Source organism: Nothobranchius furzeri, chromosome 18, assembly GCF_043380555.1.
Source record: "Nothobranchius furzeri strain GRZ-AD chromosome 18, NfurGRZ-RIMD1, whole genome shotgun sequence".
Lineage (NCBI taxonomy): Eukaryota > Metazoa > Chordata > Actinopteri > Cyprinodontiformes > Nothobranchiidae > Nothobranchius > Nothobranchius furzeri.
This window is the reverse complement of record NC_091758.1, coordinates 40,740,585-40,757,734: the sequence shown is the minus strand read 5'-3', so window position 1 is coordinate 40,757,734 and position 17,150 is coordinate 40,740,585. Positions and strand designations below refer to the sequence as shown.

At 46.2% G+C, this 17,150-nt stretch overlaps 2 protein-coding genes across 2 annotated transcripts in view; one reads left to right on the top strand and one right to left on the bottom strand.

Moving 5' to 3' along the window:
- The window catches only part of LOC107396117 (transmembrane protein 151B), a 44,161-nt gene that overhangs the window by 19,425 nt on the left and 7,586 nt on the right, over positions 1 to 17,150 (bottom strand). The gene's annotated exons all lie outside the window — the stretch shown is intronic.
- Positions 539 to 6,030, top strand: LOC129152357 (b(0,+)-type amino acid transporter 1-like). The gene has a single exon (XM_054730169.2). The coding sequence runs from the start codon at positions 3,791 to 3,793 to the stop codon at positions 4,664 to 4,666; it is 876 nt and encodes a 291-aa protein (XP_054586144.2). The 5' UTR covers positions 539 to 3,790; the 3' UTR covers positions 4,667 to 6,030.

Genomic DNA, 17,150 nt, shown 5'->3' with positions numbered 1-17,150 from the left:
TTAATTCTGGTGCCTGTTAGCAACCGAAACACATCCTCACATGCTTGTGGATATCATATATTGTATATGAAGACATGACTGTAATAATAATTAAAGGTTATCAGCTGTTGGTTTTAGTGTGCTCATAGGAAACGTGACAAAATAACACAAACCACATTTCTCTTTATGGCCTATAGTTGGGCTTTTTCGAGATGAGCCAGTTCTGCGCAGATTCGATCACCAGTGATCGGCGCGAAGTGCATGCCGGTTAGATTTGTGTCCGACTTGACGCCGACTTGCTCTGACGTCATGCATACGTAGGCAACGATATCCTCGTGAGATCAAGGCGGCCGCAGATTTTGGAGCATTTCTCATTCTACCACCGGATGTTCTGATCAGAATGTGAACCAATCAGATCTTAGATCAGGTGAGAGACAGGCGTTTCCTGTTATCCCCTAGGTTTTGCAGCCGGTGGAGAGCAACTGCAGCGCCTTGCTCCAAAATCTGTGGCTGCCTTGATCTCATGAGGTTGTTGTTGCCTACGTATGCATGACGTCAGAGCAAGTCGGCGTCAAGTCGGACACAAATCTAACCGGCATGCACTGCGCGCCGATTTAATCAGCGCAGAACTGGCTCATCTCGAGCGCGGCCAACGTGACTCAACGTAATACATGTGACAGCTCCATCTAGTGGACAACTTTTGTTTCTGCGCATACCTGTAGTTATCGACCGTTTACCGTTATCGAGGTGAAATCCTCAATATAGTGATATTGATTTTAGATCCTATCACCCAGCCCTAGGTCAGAGATTTGTACATCACCATCAGCCCTGAATGAATAAACCAGCTGTAAAGAGTAATTAAGTTATTTAGCTTTTGCACCTGTCTAGGGTAAGTGTCACTACTAGTAGCATGAGGGGACTTTTGGACCCTACAGAGGTTGCACATCAGTCTGCGTCATTGCCAGAAGGTGTGTTGTGTCCCGGCAAAGTCTCAAGAGCCAGTAGAAGATTCCAGGAGACAGTTACTCCAGGACAGCTGGACAGCAGGGCCTGGTGCCAACTAGTGGGACGTATGCTCACTGTCTGGCTCTACTGGCAGTGGCTACAGAACCCCAGAATTGGAAGATTCAGCATTGGCTGCATAAGTACCAGCCAGTATCAACTTTCTGGGTCTGAGGACACCAAAGCGCTTTACACTAAAGTCTGTCATTCATGAATTTACACCACAGCTGCCCTAGGGCAGGCAAGGCTGTCATACACTGGTGCCACCAGTTCCTCTGACCCCTGAGGGAGGTTAAAGTGTCTTGACATGGGCGGTCATATATAATGAAATGTTTGTTTACTACATGGACACTACATGGCTTTTCCATGACAACTAATGAGTAAGCTCATCATAGCAGGACAGACCCCAGAACTCAAAACGTAATGCGAGTGGATCTGGACCCAACGTAAAACCACAATGAAAAACGGCCAGACACGACCCCATATTTTGGAATAAGCTGCTGTTTTGAATCCAAAACAAATCACGTGATCAACATGATTCGTGTGGCAAGGTGGATAAACGAGGGCCTGGGTGGGATTTGATCCCCAGACTCCCAGGTGAGAGTCATACGCTCTAACCAGTCAGCCAAAGGGACATCCCCTTGGCCAAGTAGCCAGGGCGCATGATCAATCGGGACATTGTGACAGGACGCTCACACTGTCACATTCGTGTAGATTCGATGATAGAAGGTGGTGGTGGTGGTTGGGAGGGTAGATGATTTTCTAAGTTTCACGGATGAACCAGTTTTACTAATAACTACAGGATGAAATATTTCAGAGGATTTTAAATCTCACATTAAATTTTCCTGCCTTTACGAAGGACATTCCAATAAATTTATCAAGCCTCCAACAGGCTGTAGAATAGACCACACAGCTAGAGTGGACCATCTGCTTCACTAAAACATCCTCCAAACATGCAAAACAAACAATTTATAAGAAAATAGGTTTTTTTGTCACTTATCCCACAATGCAATGTAAGATACAGAAAATAAACATTGACGTCACGAAATATTGTCCCATTGGAAGCCAATGCAGGACATCATGGTATTACTCTCATGTTTAGCCTAGTGTTGAGCTAGTATTTCAAAAATAAGATAAAAATGTTTCTCAGTGAACTTGCCCTCGTGTTATGGCCCAGGGCCATTTGGGTTTTTCTCCGAGTTTTAGAGTGTGTGAGAGAGGAGATGCAGCGCCTGTCTCCTATCTCACTAGATTGCCTCCCAGTTAGACTCTCCCAGCTCTGCCAGCAACATAAAAATCAGCCAGCCTTCAGTTCAGGGAGCCGCCAACCCGTGAGGTTCTCTCTGGTCTGGTGGCGCCTCAGCAGCATTTGGTTTTGTTAACCCTCTCAGGCTCAAAATAAGTTTTGATAAAAGGACAAACAACCAAGTCCTTCAGGGGAACTTCTGAGTTAAAAAAATCCTCATGAAATACGTATGTGGAGTACCCATGTGGCAGTGTGAGCGTCCTGTCACAATGTCCCGATTGATCATGCGCCCTGGCTACTTGGCCAAGGGGATGTCCCTTTGGCTGACTGGTTAGAGCGCGTGACTCTCACCCGGGAGTCTGGGGATCGAATCCCGCCCGGGCCCTCGTTTCGCCACCTTGCCACATTTGGCATTGTTGGCAGGATCCATGTAGTACTGTCAAGTAGGTCCATGGATGTGAAGTTTGTGGCACCCTGCGTGGGAGCACGGGGACGTGCTTGTGGAAAGAGGGGGGAAGATGTGGCAGTGTGAGCGTCCTGTCACAATGTCCCGATTGATCATGCTCCCTGGCTACTTGGCCAAGGGGATGTCTCTGGCTGACTGGTTAGAGCGTATGACTCTCACCCTGGAGTCTGGGGATCGAATCCCGCCCGGGCCCTCGTTTCTCTACCTTGCCATACCCAGGTAGGTAGGTTTTAACGTTGCAAACGTCTGCCTCCAGAGGGTTAAACTACGTGAAATGTAACAACTTTGGCGGGTGCTTTGAAAAACTGTTTTACTGCAACCATTTTCAGGGTAAAGGAAACTTTACACTTTGCTTTAAATTAGTCACTCGGTTAAAGAAGTTATGTGATGGTCTTACGAAGTTTTGGTATTGATTTGGCTAATGAGAGATTTTAGTCGTTACTAATTATGAGTTGCTGCTGATGTGTCTTTTTCTGATTGTCTGTGTTTTGTGTTATATTTATGTAAATAAATGTTGTTTTGTTAATTTTAACACGAGAACTTGTGTCCTCAATTGTCACCCCAGGTCCCCTAGACAGCCTGGATCTTCATTGTGCAGTCAAGAGAGGCACTGTACAAAAACTAAACGTTCTTCTGCTTATTAAAAAATGTTCAGTTTATCATCCTGATCATACTGACCAACACAAATGGAAACGTCACGATCAACCTATAAATTCCCCTAAACTCATATTTACAGATCAGAAACCAAAACACAAATGGACCAACAGAAAAGACAACTGGCCCAGAGTGAGCCTATTAAATACCAACACCTCTTTGCTAAATCTAATGCAGGAAAATTATAAGTAACTCCTACTGGTGTTGCACCAGTGTTTGTGGTTAGCAATTTTAAGACTAGTGAAACCAGAAATTGTTTGCACAACTTATTTGTTTTAGGACCAAGGTGTTCTGAATCGCTATACCAATTACAAAACAAAAACCAAATAAATAATTATTAACTCCCAAGTATTTATGTAACAGGAACTCTGCCTGGCCACATATATGTGGTATTTTCTCAGCTGAAGCTGAAAGACAGCACATGGTCTGAGAATCCTCTGAGGATGGACACCAAGCAGCAGAAGTTGAACCTAAAGAGGGAAGTGGGGCTGATGGGAGCGGTATCACTGCTTGCCGGGACAATGATGGGAGCTGGGATCTTCATGTCACCACAGACGGTGATCTCTGCAATTGGAAGCTGTGGAGGCAGCCTGGTGGTTTGGGCCAGCTGTGCCTTACAGATAATAATGGTGTCTTTGTGCTTTGCTGAGTTGGGCACCGTCATTCCAGAATCAGGAGGGGAGTACATCTATGTCCTCAGGACTTCAGGTCCAGTTGTTGCCTTCATATTGGCCTTCAGCTCAATAATGTTTCTGAGACCATTCAATAACGCTGCTTGTGCTTTGGGTTTTGGTCAGTATGCTGTAGCTCTTTTCCATTCAGACTGCCACCCTTCAGCTCTGGAGGTAAAATGCGCAGCCGCAGCGGCAATTATAGTTCTGACATATGTAAACTGCCTGAGCGTTCGTGCTTCGATGTCACTGCAGGTGGTTTTTTTGGTGGGCAAAGTTGTGGCCTTGATGCTCATCATAATGGGTGGGCTGGTGATGCTTTTTAGAGGTCACACTGGAAGTTTTGAAGATGCTTTTGAAAACACAAACGTGGACATCAGTTCAATCAGCGTTGCTCTGTACCAGGGACTGTGGGCATATACCGACTGGAACGCTTTAAACAATGTGACCGAGGAGCTGAAATCTCCTGAGGTAAGCAGGTTTAGAGATCAGTTGACTCCAGCAGTTCCCTGCACAAAGCTGTTATGGAGCTGGAGAGCTTCATCAGCAGCGGACGGCTGCAGGTGCATGAAGGAACTTTATCACAGGTCCTTTCTCCCTAAAGTTGCTGGAATCTACGACTTCCACTGCTCTCAACAGAACCAGTAAACAATCTCTTTTGCATCCTTTCATCCCATGTGCTTTTGTGATTTTCACAGTTGCTGTTGTGATTCTACTTGCACCAGTTCTTTATCGCATTAATGCAACTTTCCATTCATTTTCCTACTCTCTGTTAAATACTCACACAGTATTTTATGTTTTTAGTTTCCTAAACTGTGTATAGTCTTACTATTTTGAATCTTTTCAGTATTGCTGCATTGTTTTCTTGCTCGCTGTACAACTTTTTACTCTTTATTCTGTATGTTTTGCTTTCCTTTGTTTACCTGTTATCAGCACTGTTTTTCTTTTTTTTGCTTGCTGCTGTGCCACCAAAAATGTTCCCACGAAGGGACAATAAAGTGATTTTGCAGAATTTCTTGCAGAAAAACAATAGATAACAAACATCTGCCAATGACGCTGATTCCACAAAGATACCAGCCTTTTGTGGTTAGTTTATTTTAGTAAATGTAAAACCAGAAATAGTTAAATTATGAACAAATTACCTGTTGGCAGAGTTTTAGAACCAAGGTGTTCTGAATCTCAATGACAAAAAAACCAAAACAAATAAAAACCAACATACTTATTAACTCCCAAGTGCTGATGTAAAATGGTAAATGGCCTGTATTTGATATAGCGCCTTCTAGAGTCCTGGAACCCCCCAAGGCGCTTTACAACACAATCAGACATTCACCCATTCACACACCCATTCACACACTGATGGGGATGAGCTACGATGTAGCCACAGCTGCCCTGGGGCGCACTGACAGAGGCGAGGCTGCCGAGCACTGGCGCCACCGGTCCCTCCGACCACCACCAGCAGGCAACGTGGGTTAAGTGTCTTGTCCAAGGACACAACGACAGCGACAGACTGAGCGGGTCTCGAACCTGCGACCTTCCGATTGCGAGGCGAGCTCTTAACTCCTGTGCCACCGTCGCCCCAAACATATGTGGTGTTTTCTCCTCTGCTGAAGCCAACAGACAGCAGATGGTCTGAGAATCTTCTGATGATGGACACCAAGCAGCAAAAGCTCAAACTGAGGAGGGACGCTGGGCTGATGGGAGCAGTATCGCTGGTTGCAGGGACAATGATTGAGTCACCACAGACGATGATGTCTACAGTTGGTAGCACTGGTGCCAGCCTGGTGGTTTGGGCCAGCTGTGGCTTACTGGTTATAAGGGCGTCTTCCTGTTATGCTGAGCTGGGCACCTTTATTACAGATTCAGGAGGGGAGTACATCTACATCCTCAGGACTTCAGGTCCAGTTATTGCCATTGATCACGCACCCTGGCTACTTGGCCATAGGGGATGTCCCTTTGGCTGACTGGTTAGCGAGCGTGACCCTCACACGGGAGCCCGGGCCCTCACCCCCCACCCTGCCACATCAATACGTTGTAGCTCCTTTTTTCAGAATGCCCCCCCCTCCAGTGATAGGCGTTAAAATTGTGGCTGCCACTGAAATTATTGCTTTGACTGCTATACACTGCCAAAGTGCCACTAGCCTAGGTGTGAAACTGGACTCTGACCTTTCACTGTCTTCACAAGTCAACGCTACCGTCAAGTCCTGCTTTTTCCAACTCCGCCGCATCAATCGTCTTAAGTCAATCCTCAAACGCCCGGATCTTGAGTCAGTCATTCATGCTTTCATTGCTTCACGTCTGGATTACGCAAATTCTGTCCTGATTGGGATCAATGCTTCAGCCCTAAGCAAACTGCAGAAGGTTCAAAATGCCGCGGCCAGATTTTTAACCAACACCGACAGACGCATGCACATCACACCCATCCTCGCAGATTTACACTGGCTCCCAGTCAAATTTAGGATTAACTTCAAGGACTTGTTATATGTTTACAAGGCTTTGTACCGCCCATCCCCATCCTATCTGACGGACCTGCTGACCCCATATGTTCCCACCCGTGCCCTTCGGTCAGCAGATCATCTGCTGCTTGTTGTTCCGAAGGTTCGGTACAAATCACGAGGGGAGCGTGCCTTCTCTTGTGCAGCCCCAAAACTCTGGAACTCTCTGCCCCTCCGTGTGCGTCTGGCTCCCTCTGTTAGCAGTTTCAAGTCGGCCCTGAAAACTCACTTCTTTAGCATTGCCTTCCCTCCGTGACACTTTTCATGAAAATCTAGCACCGGATTTGAGTTTTTCATTCCATTTTTATGATTTAGTTGCTCACTTGTAGCACCTCGCACCATCTGGTATTTTATTTCGCTTTATTTGTGCCATTTCAAATGTTTTTATCATTCGTCGCATTATTTTATTTTATAGTGCTGTTAACTGTTCTCCTATTTTATTGTTTTTAGTAGGAATTTTTATCTCCGACTATTTATGCTTTGTTCTTATGTATTTTGCCTGTTCTTATTGTGTTTCTTGGTCAAGCATTTGGCTTTTTTATGTACAGCACTTTGGTTAGCTGCCATGCTATTTTGAAATGGTGCTTTATAAATAAATATGGTATGGTAAAATGTTTACTTGTCAATGTCAGTTCAGGTGTTTTTAACGGTGGGCAAAGTTGTGGCGTTATTTATCAAAATTGGAGGGGTAGTGATGCTTTTTAGAGGCCACACTGGAGGCTTTAAAGACACGGTTGAAAACACAAATGTGGGCTTCAATTCTATAGGCATCGGCCCCTACCATGGACTGTGGCCATATGACCACTGCACACTCTAAACTTTGTGACAGAGGAGCAAAAACATCCTAAGGTAAGAAGGTTTAGAGATCAGTAGTCACACAATCACTATAAACATGGGATTGCCCCCTTTTCACCTGCACCTACTCAGCACCATTCAGAAGCTTTTCCAACAGTAACAGGTCTGTGGTTGCCACTCCTTTTTTAGTACAAGCTTCGGTGTGGTTTCAAGCTTAAGAAGTTGGGCTGAAATGCAACATCAGAAAACTGTTGGTCACTGATTGGCTAGAAGGTGGAGTCGATGGTTGCTAAAGAGTTTTGCGCTTGGCTCCCTGCAGCCTTTTCCGATTCTTTATATTTGAGAGTCTGATAAAAACAACAGACTCAGCATTGGTACCATGTCCTCCATTGTTCATGATTGTGGTGTATTTTTGTGTTGTGAGTGGTGAAATACAGCCCTGAGGCTACGTGTATACTTCATGCAAAAGTGGCCAAAGTCCGACTTCAGCTTGTAGAACCTCCTTTAGCAGCAACGAGTAACTGAATTCAGTGCAACCTCATCATTCTCATCCTTATCTTACTCTTCTGGAAGAAGTCTGGTTCACCTTTCTCTAAAGCATGAGGTCCATCCATCCATTTTCCTTCACTTATCCAGAGTCAGGTTGTGGGGGCAGCTGCCTGAAACCTAATCCCTCCATCGTGTCTTGGGTCTTCCCTTGGGTCTCCTCCCGGGTCGACATGCCGGAATAATCCCACCACCAGGTAGGTGTTCAGGAGGCATTCTAACCAGATGCCCGAGCCACCTCAACTGGCTCCTCTTGATGTGGAAGAGCAGCGGATCTACTCCGAGCCCCTCCCGGATGACCAAGCTTCTCACCCTATCTCTAAAGAAGAGCCCAGACACCTTGCGGAGAGAACTTGTTTCGGCCGCTTGTAAAAGTAATCTCATTCTTTTGGTCACTAACCAAAGCTCGTGACCATCAGCGAGGGCAGGAAAGTAGATCGAGAGGTAAATCAAGAGCTTTGCCTTTCGCCTCAGTGATATCTCTTCTGGACATTGAATGGACTATTCTTATCTTTGTCAGCTGTTCTGTTGTAGATCTACTTGGGATTATGGTTCTATTTTATGACCCACTTTGGTCCAAGTTTCAGCTGTCAGAGTGATGGACTTATGTGAGTCTAGAAAATTAGTCTACACAGAGGAGTTCATGGCTAACTCAGCCACTGCAAAGAGCCCAAAAAAAACCTGTTCTCTACCACTGTTCTGGCAGCTGGCATCAGTGGTTTGTGTTGCTATGCTGTCGTTTGTTTTCTCCAAATGTTTTCTTCTTCATTATGGGCAAAATTTTCCTCTTTGTATTCTTCTGTTCAAATGACATCGATCCAAAGGTTTTTGATTAGTTCAGATGAACCTTTATCAACCTAAGATATGGTGCCAGCAACCCTTCCAAGCAAGCCAAGCTTGTTCATTTTTAATTGTTCTGTCATGATCTTTACCCATTGACCTGATAAATGAGGCTGGTGGATTGATACAGTTTTTTTGGCCATTGCTTTGAACCCAGCCAGCATGCATAGGTGGGCCCCTATGGCTGGAACACCACCCCTAACTCTTTCATAAGTACATATCAGAAACCAAAATGTGGACCAACTCAAAAGATATTGAGACCCTCATCTACCAACAACTCCTTCACCACATTTCATGCGGTGCCTCCAACAGCTGCTTCTCAAAGACGTCAGTCAGTCTTTTGTGGTTAAATATTTCAGTAATTGTATAACCAGAAATTGTTAAATTATGAACAACGGTTTTGTTGGCTGAGTTTTAGAACCAAGGTGTTCTGAATCTCAATAACAAAAAAATTCTGATAATAAATAAAAACCAAATACATAATTATTAACTCCAAAGTGCTGATGTAATAGTGACATTGACCATGCATACGTGGTGTTTTCTACACTGCTGAAGCCGGTAGACAGAAGCCTAGTGAACTAAACCAAATTCTTACTTTGCAAAGTTTGTAAATTAAATAATATAATAATTTAGTCTGGCTTGCCAGGCTAGGCAGGCAGCAGATGGTGCTAATGGGAGCAGTATCACTGATTGCAGGGACGATGATAGGATCTGGGATCTTCATGTCTCCACAGACAGTGATCTCTGCTGTTTGCGGCTCTGGAGCCAGCCTGGATGTTTGGGTCAGCTGTGGCTTATTGACAATAAAGGTGTATTTCTGTTATGCTGAGTTGGGTACTGTTATCACCGCATCAGGAGCAGAGTACATCTACGTCCTCAGGGCTTCAGGTCCAGTTGTTGCCTATATGTTGGCCTTCAGTACAACATTATTTGTGAATCCAATCAGTAATGCTGCTGTTGCTCTAAGTTTTGGTCAGTACAGCACATCTCCTTTCTATTCAGAGTGCACCCTCCAGCTCTGGTGGTAAAATGCGTCACTGCGGTGGCAATTATCGTCTTGACCTGTGCAAACTGCCTGAGCGTTCGCTTTTCATTGTCAGTGCAGGTGTTTTTCATGATGGTCAAAATTGTGGCCCTGACAGTCATAATAGGTGGGGTGGTGATGCCTTTTAGCAGCCACACTGAAAGCTTTAAAAATGCTTTTGGGAATACAAATGTGGGCATCAATCCAGCTGGTATCGCTCTGTACCAGGGACGTTGGGCATATAGCAGCTGGAGCACACTAAACTAAGTGACGGAAGAGCTAAAACGTCCTGAGGTACGACGATTTAGAGATCAGTTGAAAGTTAGTGAACAAGTCTTATGTCTACATTCCTAACGCTATGAAATAGATCATTGCTGTTTACATTTAAGATAAGAGTGTTCTGCACACTGTAGGAATTTTATATTGCACTGCATAGCTGAGATCTACTCACTATATTGTGTATTTGATGTGTGTTGTCAATATTTAATTTTACAGAAAGATGCTGCAGATTGTTAACACTCTTTCAATGGTCCCTCTCTAAAACAATAAGGACTGATGAGCTGGGTTTTTTTTTTACTTAAAGATGTAATATGTAAGAACATAAAGATAATTTTACAGTGAGAAAATCCCAAAAGAGTCTGATGTTTGTCATTTTGGAAGGAAGGTTTTACTGAAACATATTTCGTATCCAGCTGGCTGCTGGATTGTCAGTTTTTCTCCTTTCTAAACAAAGGAAGAAGGGACGTAACTACTGTTTACCCTAAGTGAGTGTGGCGTTGCCATATCTGTGAGCTAATACTGCAGCGCCGACAATTGTAATTTGATGACAGCTGGCAAAAAACTCCAGAGTTGTTTAACGTGATTTCAGTAACCAAATTTCATGACAAGATGTAATTTTTACTTCTTATAGTGCACCTTTAAACCTCTAAATTAATTGTAGACTGGTGAGTTAGTGCTGTCACCTTGTACAAGTGGAAATCTGTCTATCAGGAAATCAAGTCTACAATTTCTCAAGTGGGCCCACTTTGTTGATGAGGTAAAGTGTGAAAAGCTGAGCTTATCCAGATGATTGTGATTGTGTGCCACAGTCTGGTGCAGTGCAGTGGACTTGTGATCACTGGTGGAGCAGTTTGGGTGATTTGCTCACTGATGTGGGTCGAGTTGAGAGGGTAGGATGGTTCAAGTTATTGTTTTCATTTTTTTTTTGTTAAACACATTTGTTTATTTCACAATAAAGTGGTTTCACATCACATTAGTGAAAAAACACTTTTTTGTGTGTTCATTCATTTTCTTTGAGAATTGGCATTAAAAAATCCACCAGGGTGTGTAAACTTGTAGCTGTGAAGCTTGAGAGAAGCAGTCCCAGGCCTTTCAGTATCGTCATAAGATTTGAGTCCACCAAGTTCATCATTTTTACCAATGTTTTTGGCAGTCCTCTGTCATGAGCCTGTGCAGCCACTACCAACACGAGAGTTGCCATTTTTCCTTATTTAGACCTGCCTTTGGTAACAATGACTCGGTATGGTTTTCTGTGTCACACATTGTTGTGGGGGGATTTTAACCTGATCGTCTTTACAGTGTTGCATTAGTTCATTAAGGTTTGCAGGAATTTGTTTCCATACAGCTCTAAAGATCCCACCACAGCATTTTAACTAGGTTGAGGTCTAGATTTTCACTTGACCATTGCAGCTCTCTGCGTATTTTAAAATGCACCCAAATACACCCACCAAGACTTAGCTGTCAAGACAAATAGGCTTGCTCTGGTTTTTAGAGTACTATCATGTCCAGAAAAGCAACTCCGTGATTGCAGGGCCAGTCTACTGAACAAGCCCAAACCTTCAAGCCAACGTACTGTCAGCTGGCCTGAGCTGTTTTTACCAATATGTTGTTTTTGCTTTTCTACCGAGCATCCTTTGTCTATAAAGTGTACAAAAACTTGTTTAAACTCGTTTAGGGCTGCAGCTATCGAATATTTTTGTAATCGAGTACTCTATCGAATATTTTTTTCGATTAATCGAGTACTCTAATAAATTACCCTTTTGTATTTGTAAACCATTATATCAAATAGCATGTTATAATTATGAAAGACCTGTTAAAATGAGCAAGCAATTGCCAGTTATTCTTCAAGTTTTATTCAAAATTAGTTTTCAAAACTTCAGCACTTCAACTTTACTTCACAGTAAACAAATGGCTGTGCAAAAAATAAGTACACAACCTGAGCCGATTTTCCCCTCGTGCGAGAATCTACCAGCCTGCAAGCCAGACAGAAACTAGGAGGATAACTGTTGGAAGTAGCGCTGCGAGCGGCTGCGGCCCAAACAGAACCAGAACCGCTCACGGTGCATGCGCAAACAGCTCGCCGGCTGTTTCCCTATTAACACACGTCCGTTTTAATTTCAACACGTTTTTACTCACACAATAACAAGGATTGTCGAGAAAGCATGTTTGCTGTGGTTTTGTCAAATTATACTGATCACAAAACATTTATTTACTTTCTTTCGTTTTCCTCTCATAAATACCCATGTCCTCCTGCAGCAATCCCGAGGGACAACAAACATCAATAACACAATAAAAAGTCCGACGTTTTGTGTAAAAATGCTATTTTTTAGCACATTTTAAGTCCGACGTGTTGCTACCAGACGTACGGTGTGAGCTGAAACTAAGTGCTACAAACGAAAAAGTCGCAGTGTCCGCAGAATATATGGAAATACAGGCTAAAATGCATTATCTTGTAGAGGCTCCGAGTCCGCTTGCAGAAGTGACATTTACAGGCGCTGCAGCAGCATGGAGGATGTGGTGTTGTGCTAGGCTAAATCCATTTTACAGTATTTACACTGGAGTACGTTTTCCGCCTAACAACGTGAAAAATGGTCCCACATCTTGACATTTTCTGTCTTTTTCGCACTCCACCGGGGTCCACGTTGTCCGCCATGGCTTAAGAGAAAGTTAAGTTACATTCGCTACTCGCGTGTGCAGTCCAGTGGGCATGTGCGTCACTTATTTCAGTCCGGGTGAAACATGACCACGGGCGACTGCAAAGCCACGAATTAATTAAATATGAATTAAACGAATCCTCGAGGCAGAGAATTTGACTCGAGGATTTTTTGTACTCGAATTATTCGAGGTACTCGAGGAATCGTTTCAGCCCTAAACTCGTTTTAAAATATGGTCTTTGATCTGGTCTTGATATGGACTTTAATTGGACCTGTATCTTCTCGCCTCTGTCAGTGTGCCCCAGAGCAGCTGTGGCTATGATGTAGCTCATCACCATCAGCGTGTAAATATGTGTGTGCATTAATGAATTATATACTGTAGTGTAAAGTGCTTTGGAGTCCTCTGACTCTGAAATGTGCTAAACAAGTTCCGAGTCATTTAGTGGTTTCGATGTTGGGGTCACAATGCAACTATAGGTCACCAAGAACTCAGGGGGAGTTTAACTTTTGCAAAAGCTATATTTCCAACATAATTGTGTCAGAACCCAAGCCCCCGGACCGGCCTCTCCCAGCTAACCGGCCTCCATCTTAGACCACATTTCCCAGCATGCTCCTCGTGGGAACACCCGGCATTCTCCCAGTCACACCCAAGCCTATAGAGCTCCGGGAGTTGACGTCACTTCTCCCGGCATGCAACAGTTCAAATCGAAACGGCACCATATTGGCATGCAGAAGCCGGCAGCTGGACTATTTGTTATTGTCAGAAAACTCAATCAAACAGGAAATATGGTAGATTCCTGTTGTGCCCCAGGATGCAGAACAGACACAGGCGACATAAGGAATGAGCCATCTACAGGATTCCCCAAGATCCGGAGCGCCGCAAACGTTGGATCATTGTAATAAAACGCGCTAGTGACCGGGCGAAAATGAAGCTGTGGGATCCCAAGAGCAAAGGTTTTCGCTTATGCAGCGACCACTTCATATCAGGTACTTAAACCAACGTTTCCTCAGCTGTGTATGGTATTTATTTTAAATGCTTTTATTATGATTCTTAGTGGGCTTCCTAAACTTATTCTGGCGTGGCTTTTTCTGTCTTATTACTCATAGCAACAAGTAAACATCACGTAAAACGTTGCCTCGTGAGTTCTGCGTGCTGCCGTTTACGTGTTTTATGATGACAGCAATTAACCGGCTAAGCTGTATTTAATTTTTAAGCAATGGTTGATCAAGTGTCAGATCACACATAAAAAGCACTTTGGATTGCTATTATCTGTCTCACCGAGACTACTTACGTGTAAATCTGTTATTTGTCCGTCCATCCATCCATTTTCATCCGCGTATCCGGAGTCGGGTTGCGGGGGCAGTAGCGTGACTTCCCTCTCCCCAGCCGCTGGAGCCAGCTCCTCCGGGTAAATCCCAAGGGGTTCCCCGGTCAGGTCCGGTGTTGTGCCGGTAAGAAGTCCGCTACGACAGCTTCTGGCGTTTTTAAAAAGTATCCCAGGGACACGGTAAGGGTCGGAGATGTTTAGTCTATTTAATTTCTGACTATATAAAACGATTTCTTCTGTTTTAAAGTGTGAAGTAAACTCCGACGAAGTAAAATCCAAGCGGATCCCGTTCATGTTCATGGTTACATCCGTGTTTGTTTACCTTTTTTGCATGCCAAAATGGCGTCCACTAACTGAGAGTCACGTGGGGTCCGGAGCTCTATATATGGAAGACGCCGCACCGGCTCTTCACTCAGTCATTGTTTCATTGAAACCCATGATCAGAGTTCTCTACCAAATAATCCAGACATCAAACATCTTTACCAAGCTCAACTCCCGTACCCAGTCGGCCATCGTGACAGGATGACTGAGTCCGTAGATCCAGCAGAGTTCGAGCGCATGAAAAGAAAGATGGAGCAGATGGAGAATGAACTCATTCAGCTCCACACCCTGATCGATCGGCTCCACACCAAACAAAACTCCCAGACCGATCTCATCCTGCAGTTATCTACAGTCCTCCATGCTCTCCAGCAGCAAGCCCTCGCTCAACCAACAGAGGGGCCACACTTCAGTCTCCCAGAGAGGTGGAACGGAGAGACGGGGAGCCCAGATGGTCTGCTCGCCACCCTTGACATGCAGTTTGAGTGCCAGCCAGGACGCTTCCCCACTGCGCGCTGTCGGGTGGCGCATCTCACCTCCCTGCTCTCCGGACGCGCGGCTGAGTGGGCCGCTGCGCTTTATAATTCCAAATCACCGGCTTGCAATGACTATGCTGCTTTTGTGTCCGCCCTCAGAAATACTTTTGTTCCACCCAGCAGCGAAGTGGGGGCAGAAACACAACTCCTAAAGCTCCGCCAGCGGGAGCGCACGGTGTGCGCTTATGCGTCGGAGTTCCGCACCATCTCTGCCAAGCTGCGATGGGATGACTCTGCCCTCCGAGCCATCTTCTTGGAGGGACTGGCGACCTACATCCGTGATGAGATGGCGGGTAAGGAACTGCCCCAGACCCTGGATGAAGTGGTCGATCTGGCGCTGCGCATGGATGAGCGGGTTCTGGTTCGGCCCAAGCCCTTCACTCGCCCATCCAGGGCGCCTGGACCTCTTCCTCGTTCCCCCACGCCTGCTCCCGGACCTGCTTCTACTGATGAGCCCATGCAATTAGGCCACCTTCCTCCAGAGGAGAGACAGAGACGGTGGCATGAGGGTCTCTGTGCCTATTGTGGCTCCTCCCACTACAGACGCCTGAACTGTCCATTACGTTTGGGAAACGAAGGAACCCACTGAGTATCGGGGTCGCTCAGCCTGGGTCACCTTCAGCCCCCGCCTCTTCAAATCGACTCCTTCTTCATGTTACCCTCCTTCATGGTGAGGCCTCACTCCAGATGCACGCGCTGGTGGACTTGGGGGCCGCTGACAATTTTATGGACATGGATCTGGCTAAGCGCCTACGGATCCCCATGACCCCCTTGGAGAGAGTTGTGCCAGTGACCTCGGTGGACGGTAGGCCCCTCCAACCCTATCCGGTCCAAAACCGAACCCAGCCACTCCAGATGATTGTCCAAGGCCACCGAGAGACTCTCCAGTTCCTGATCATATGTGCTCCCTCCTCTCCTCTAATCCTGGGATTTCCCTGGCTCCGTCTCCACGACCCCAGGATTTCCTGGTCCCAGGGCCGCCTTTTGGGATGGGGGACCCAGTGCCAGGCCCACCTCTCTCCTCCTCCATCCATGCCAGACTGCCTGGATGGTGACCCTGGCCCAACACCACCCAATCTGCCACTGCCCTACCGGGACCTGGCTGCGGTGTTCGACAAGCGGCGCGCCACCACACTGCCGCCTCACCGTCCGTACGACATGGAAATCAAGCTGCAACCAGGAACCAGTCCACCCCGGGGGCGCCTTTTTTCTCTCTCTCCCGCCGAGTCCAGAGCCATGGAGGAATATATTGACCAGGCCCTCCAGCAGGGTTTCATCTGACCTTCCTCCTCCCCGGGTGCCGCAGGCTTCTTCTTTGTCAGGAAAAAGGAGGGTGATCTTCGCCCCTGTATCGATTACCGAGGTCTGAACAAAATCACAGTCAAAGACCGTCATCCTCTGCTGCTCCTCACGTCTGCCCTGGACGCCATCTCCCAGGCGCGGATCTTCACCAAGCTGGACCTCCGGAGCGCCTACAATCTGGTCCGTATTAAAGCTGGAGATGAGTGGAAGACCGCTTTCATCACACCCACCGGTCACTGGGAGTACCAGGTCATGCCCTTCGGGCTGTGCAATAGCCCCGCCGTTTTTCAACGCCTCATAAACGATGTCCTCCGCGACACGTTGGGATGGTGGGTGTTTGCCTACCTGGACGACATCCTGATCTACTCCAAGTCCAAGGCCAAACACCTCCACCATGTTCGCGCTGTTCTAACCTGGCTCCTGGACAATAACCTGTTCTGTAAGCCCGAGAAGTGCTCCTTCCACCAGCGGTCCGTATCTTTCCTGGGCTACATGATATCGGATAAAGGACTAACCATGGACCCTCAGAAAGTCCAGGTGGTGAGAGACTGGCCCCTCCCAACAAGCCTGAAACAACTACAGAGTTTTCTGGGTTTCTGCAACTTTTACCGCCGTTTTATTAGGGACTTTAGCACCATTGTGGCACCTCTCACTTCTCTCACCCGACCAAGCACTCCCGGCCAACCGTTCCGGCTGACTCCAGACGTCGTTCGGGCCTTCCAATACCTAGTCGCCCGTTTCACGTCGGCTCCTATCCTCCGTCATCCGGATCATGCAGTCCCCTTTGTGGTCGAGGTCGACGCCTCAGATGCCGGCGCCGGTGCCATCTTGTCCCAAGCCGGGCCTGACGGCAGGCTTCATCCCTGTGCCTACTTCTCCAGGAAGTTTTCAACCACCCAGCAGAAGTACGGCGTAGGGGATCATGAGCTGCTGGCCATAAAATGGGCATTGGAGGAATGGAGGCAGTGGCTTCTGGGCACCACTCAGCCATTTACCATCTGGACGGACCACCAGAACC

Bases quoted from the DNA above. Each gene is read 5' to 3' on its own strand.
- LOC129152357 (XM_054730169.2), top strand. From the start codon at position 3,791: ATGGACACCAAGCAGCAGAAGTTGAACCTAAAGAGGGAAGTGGGGCTG.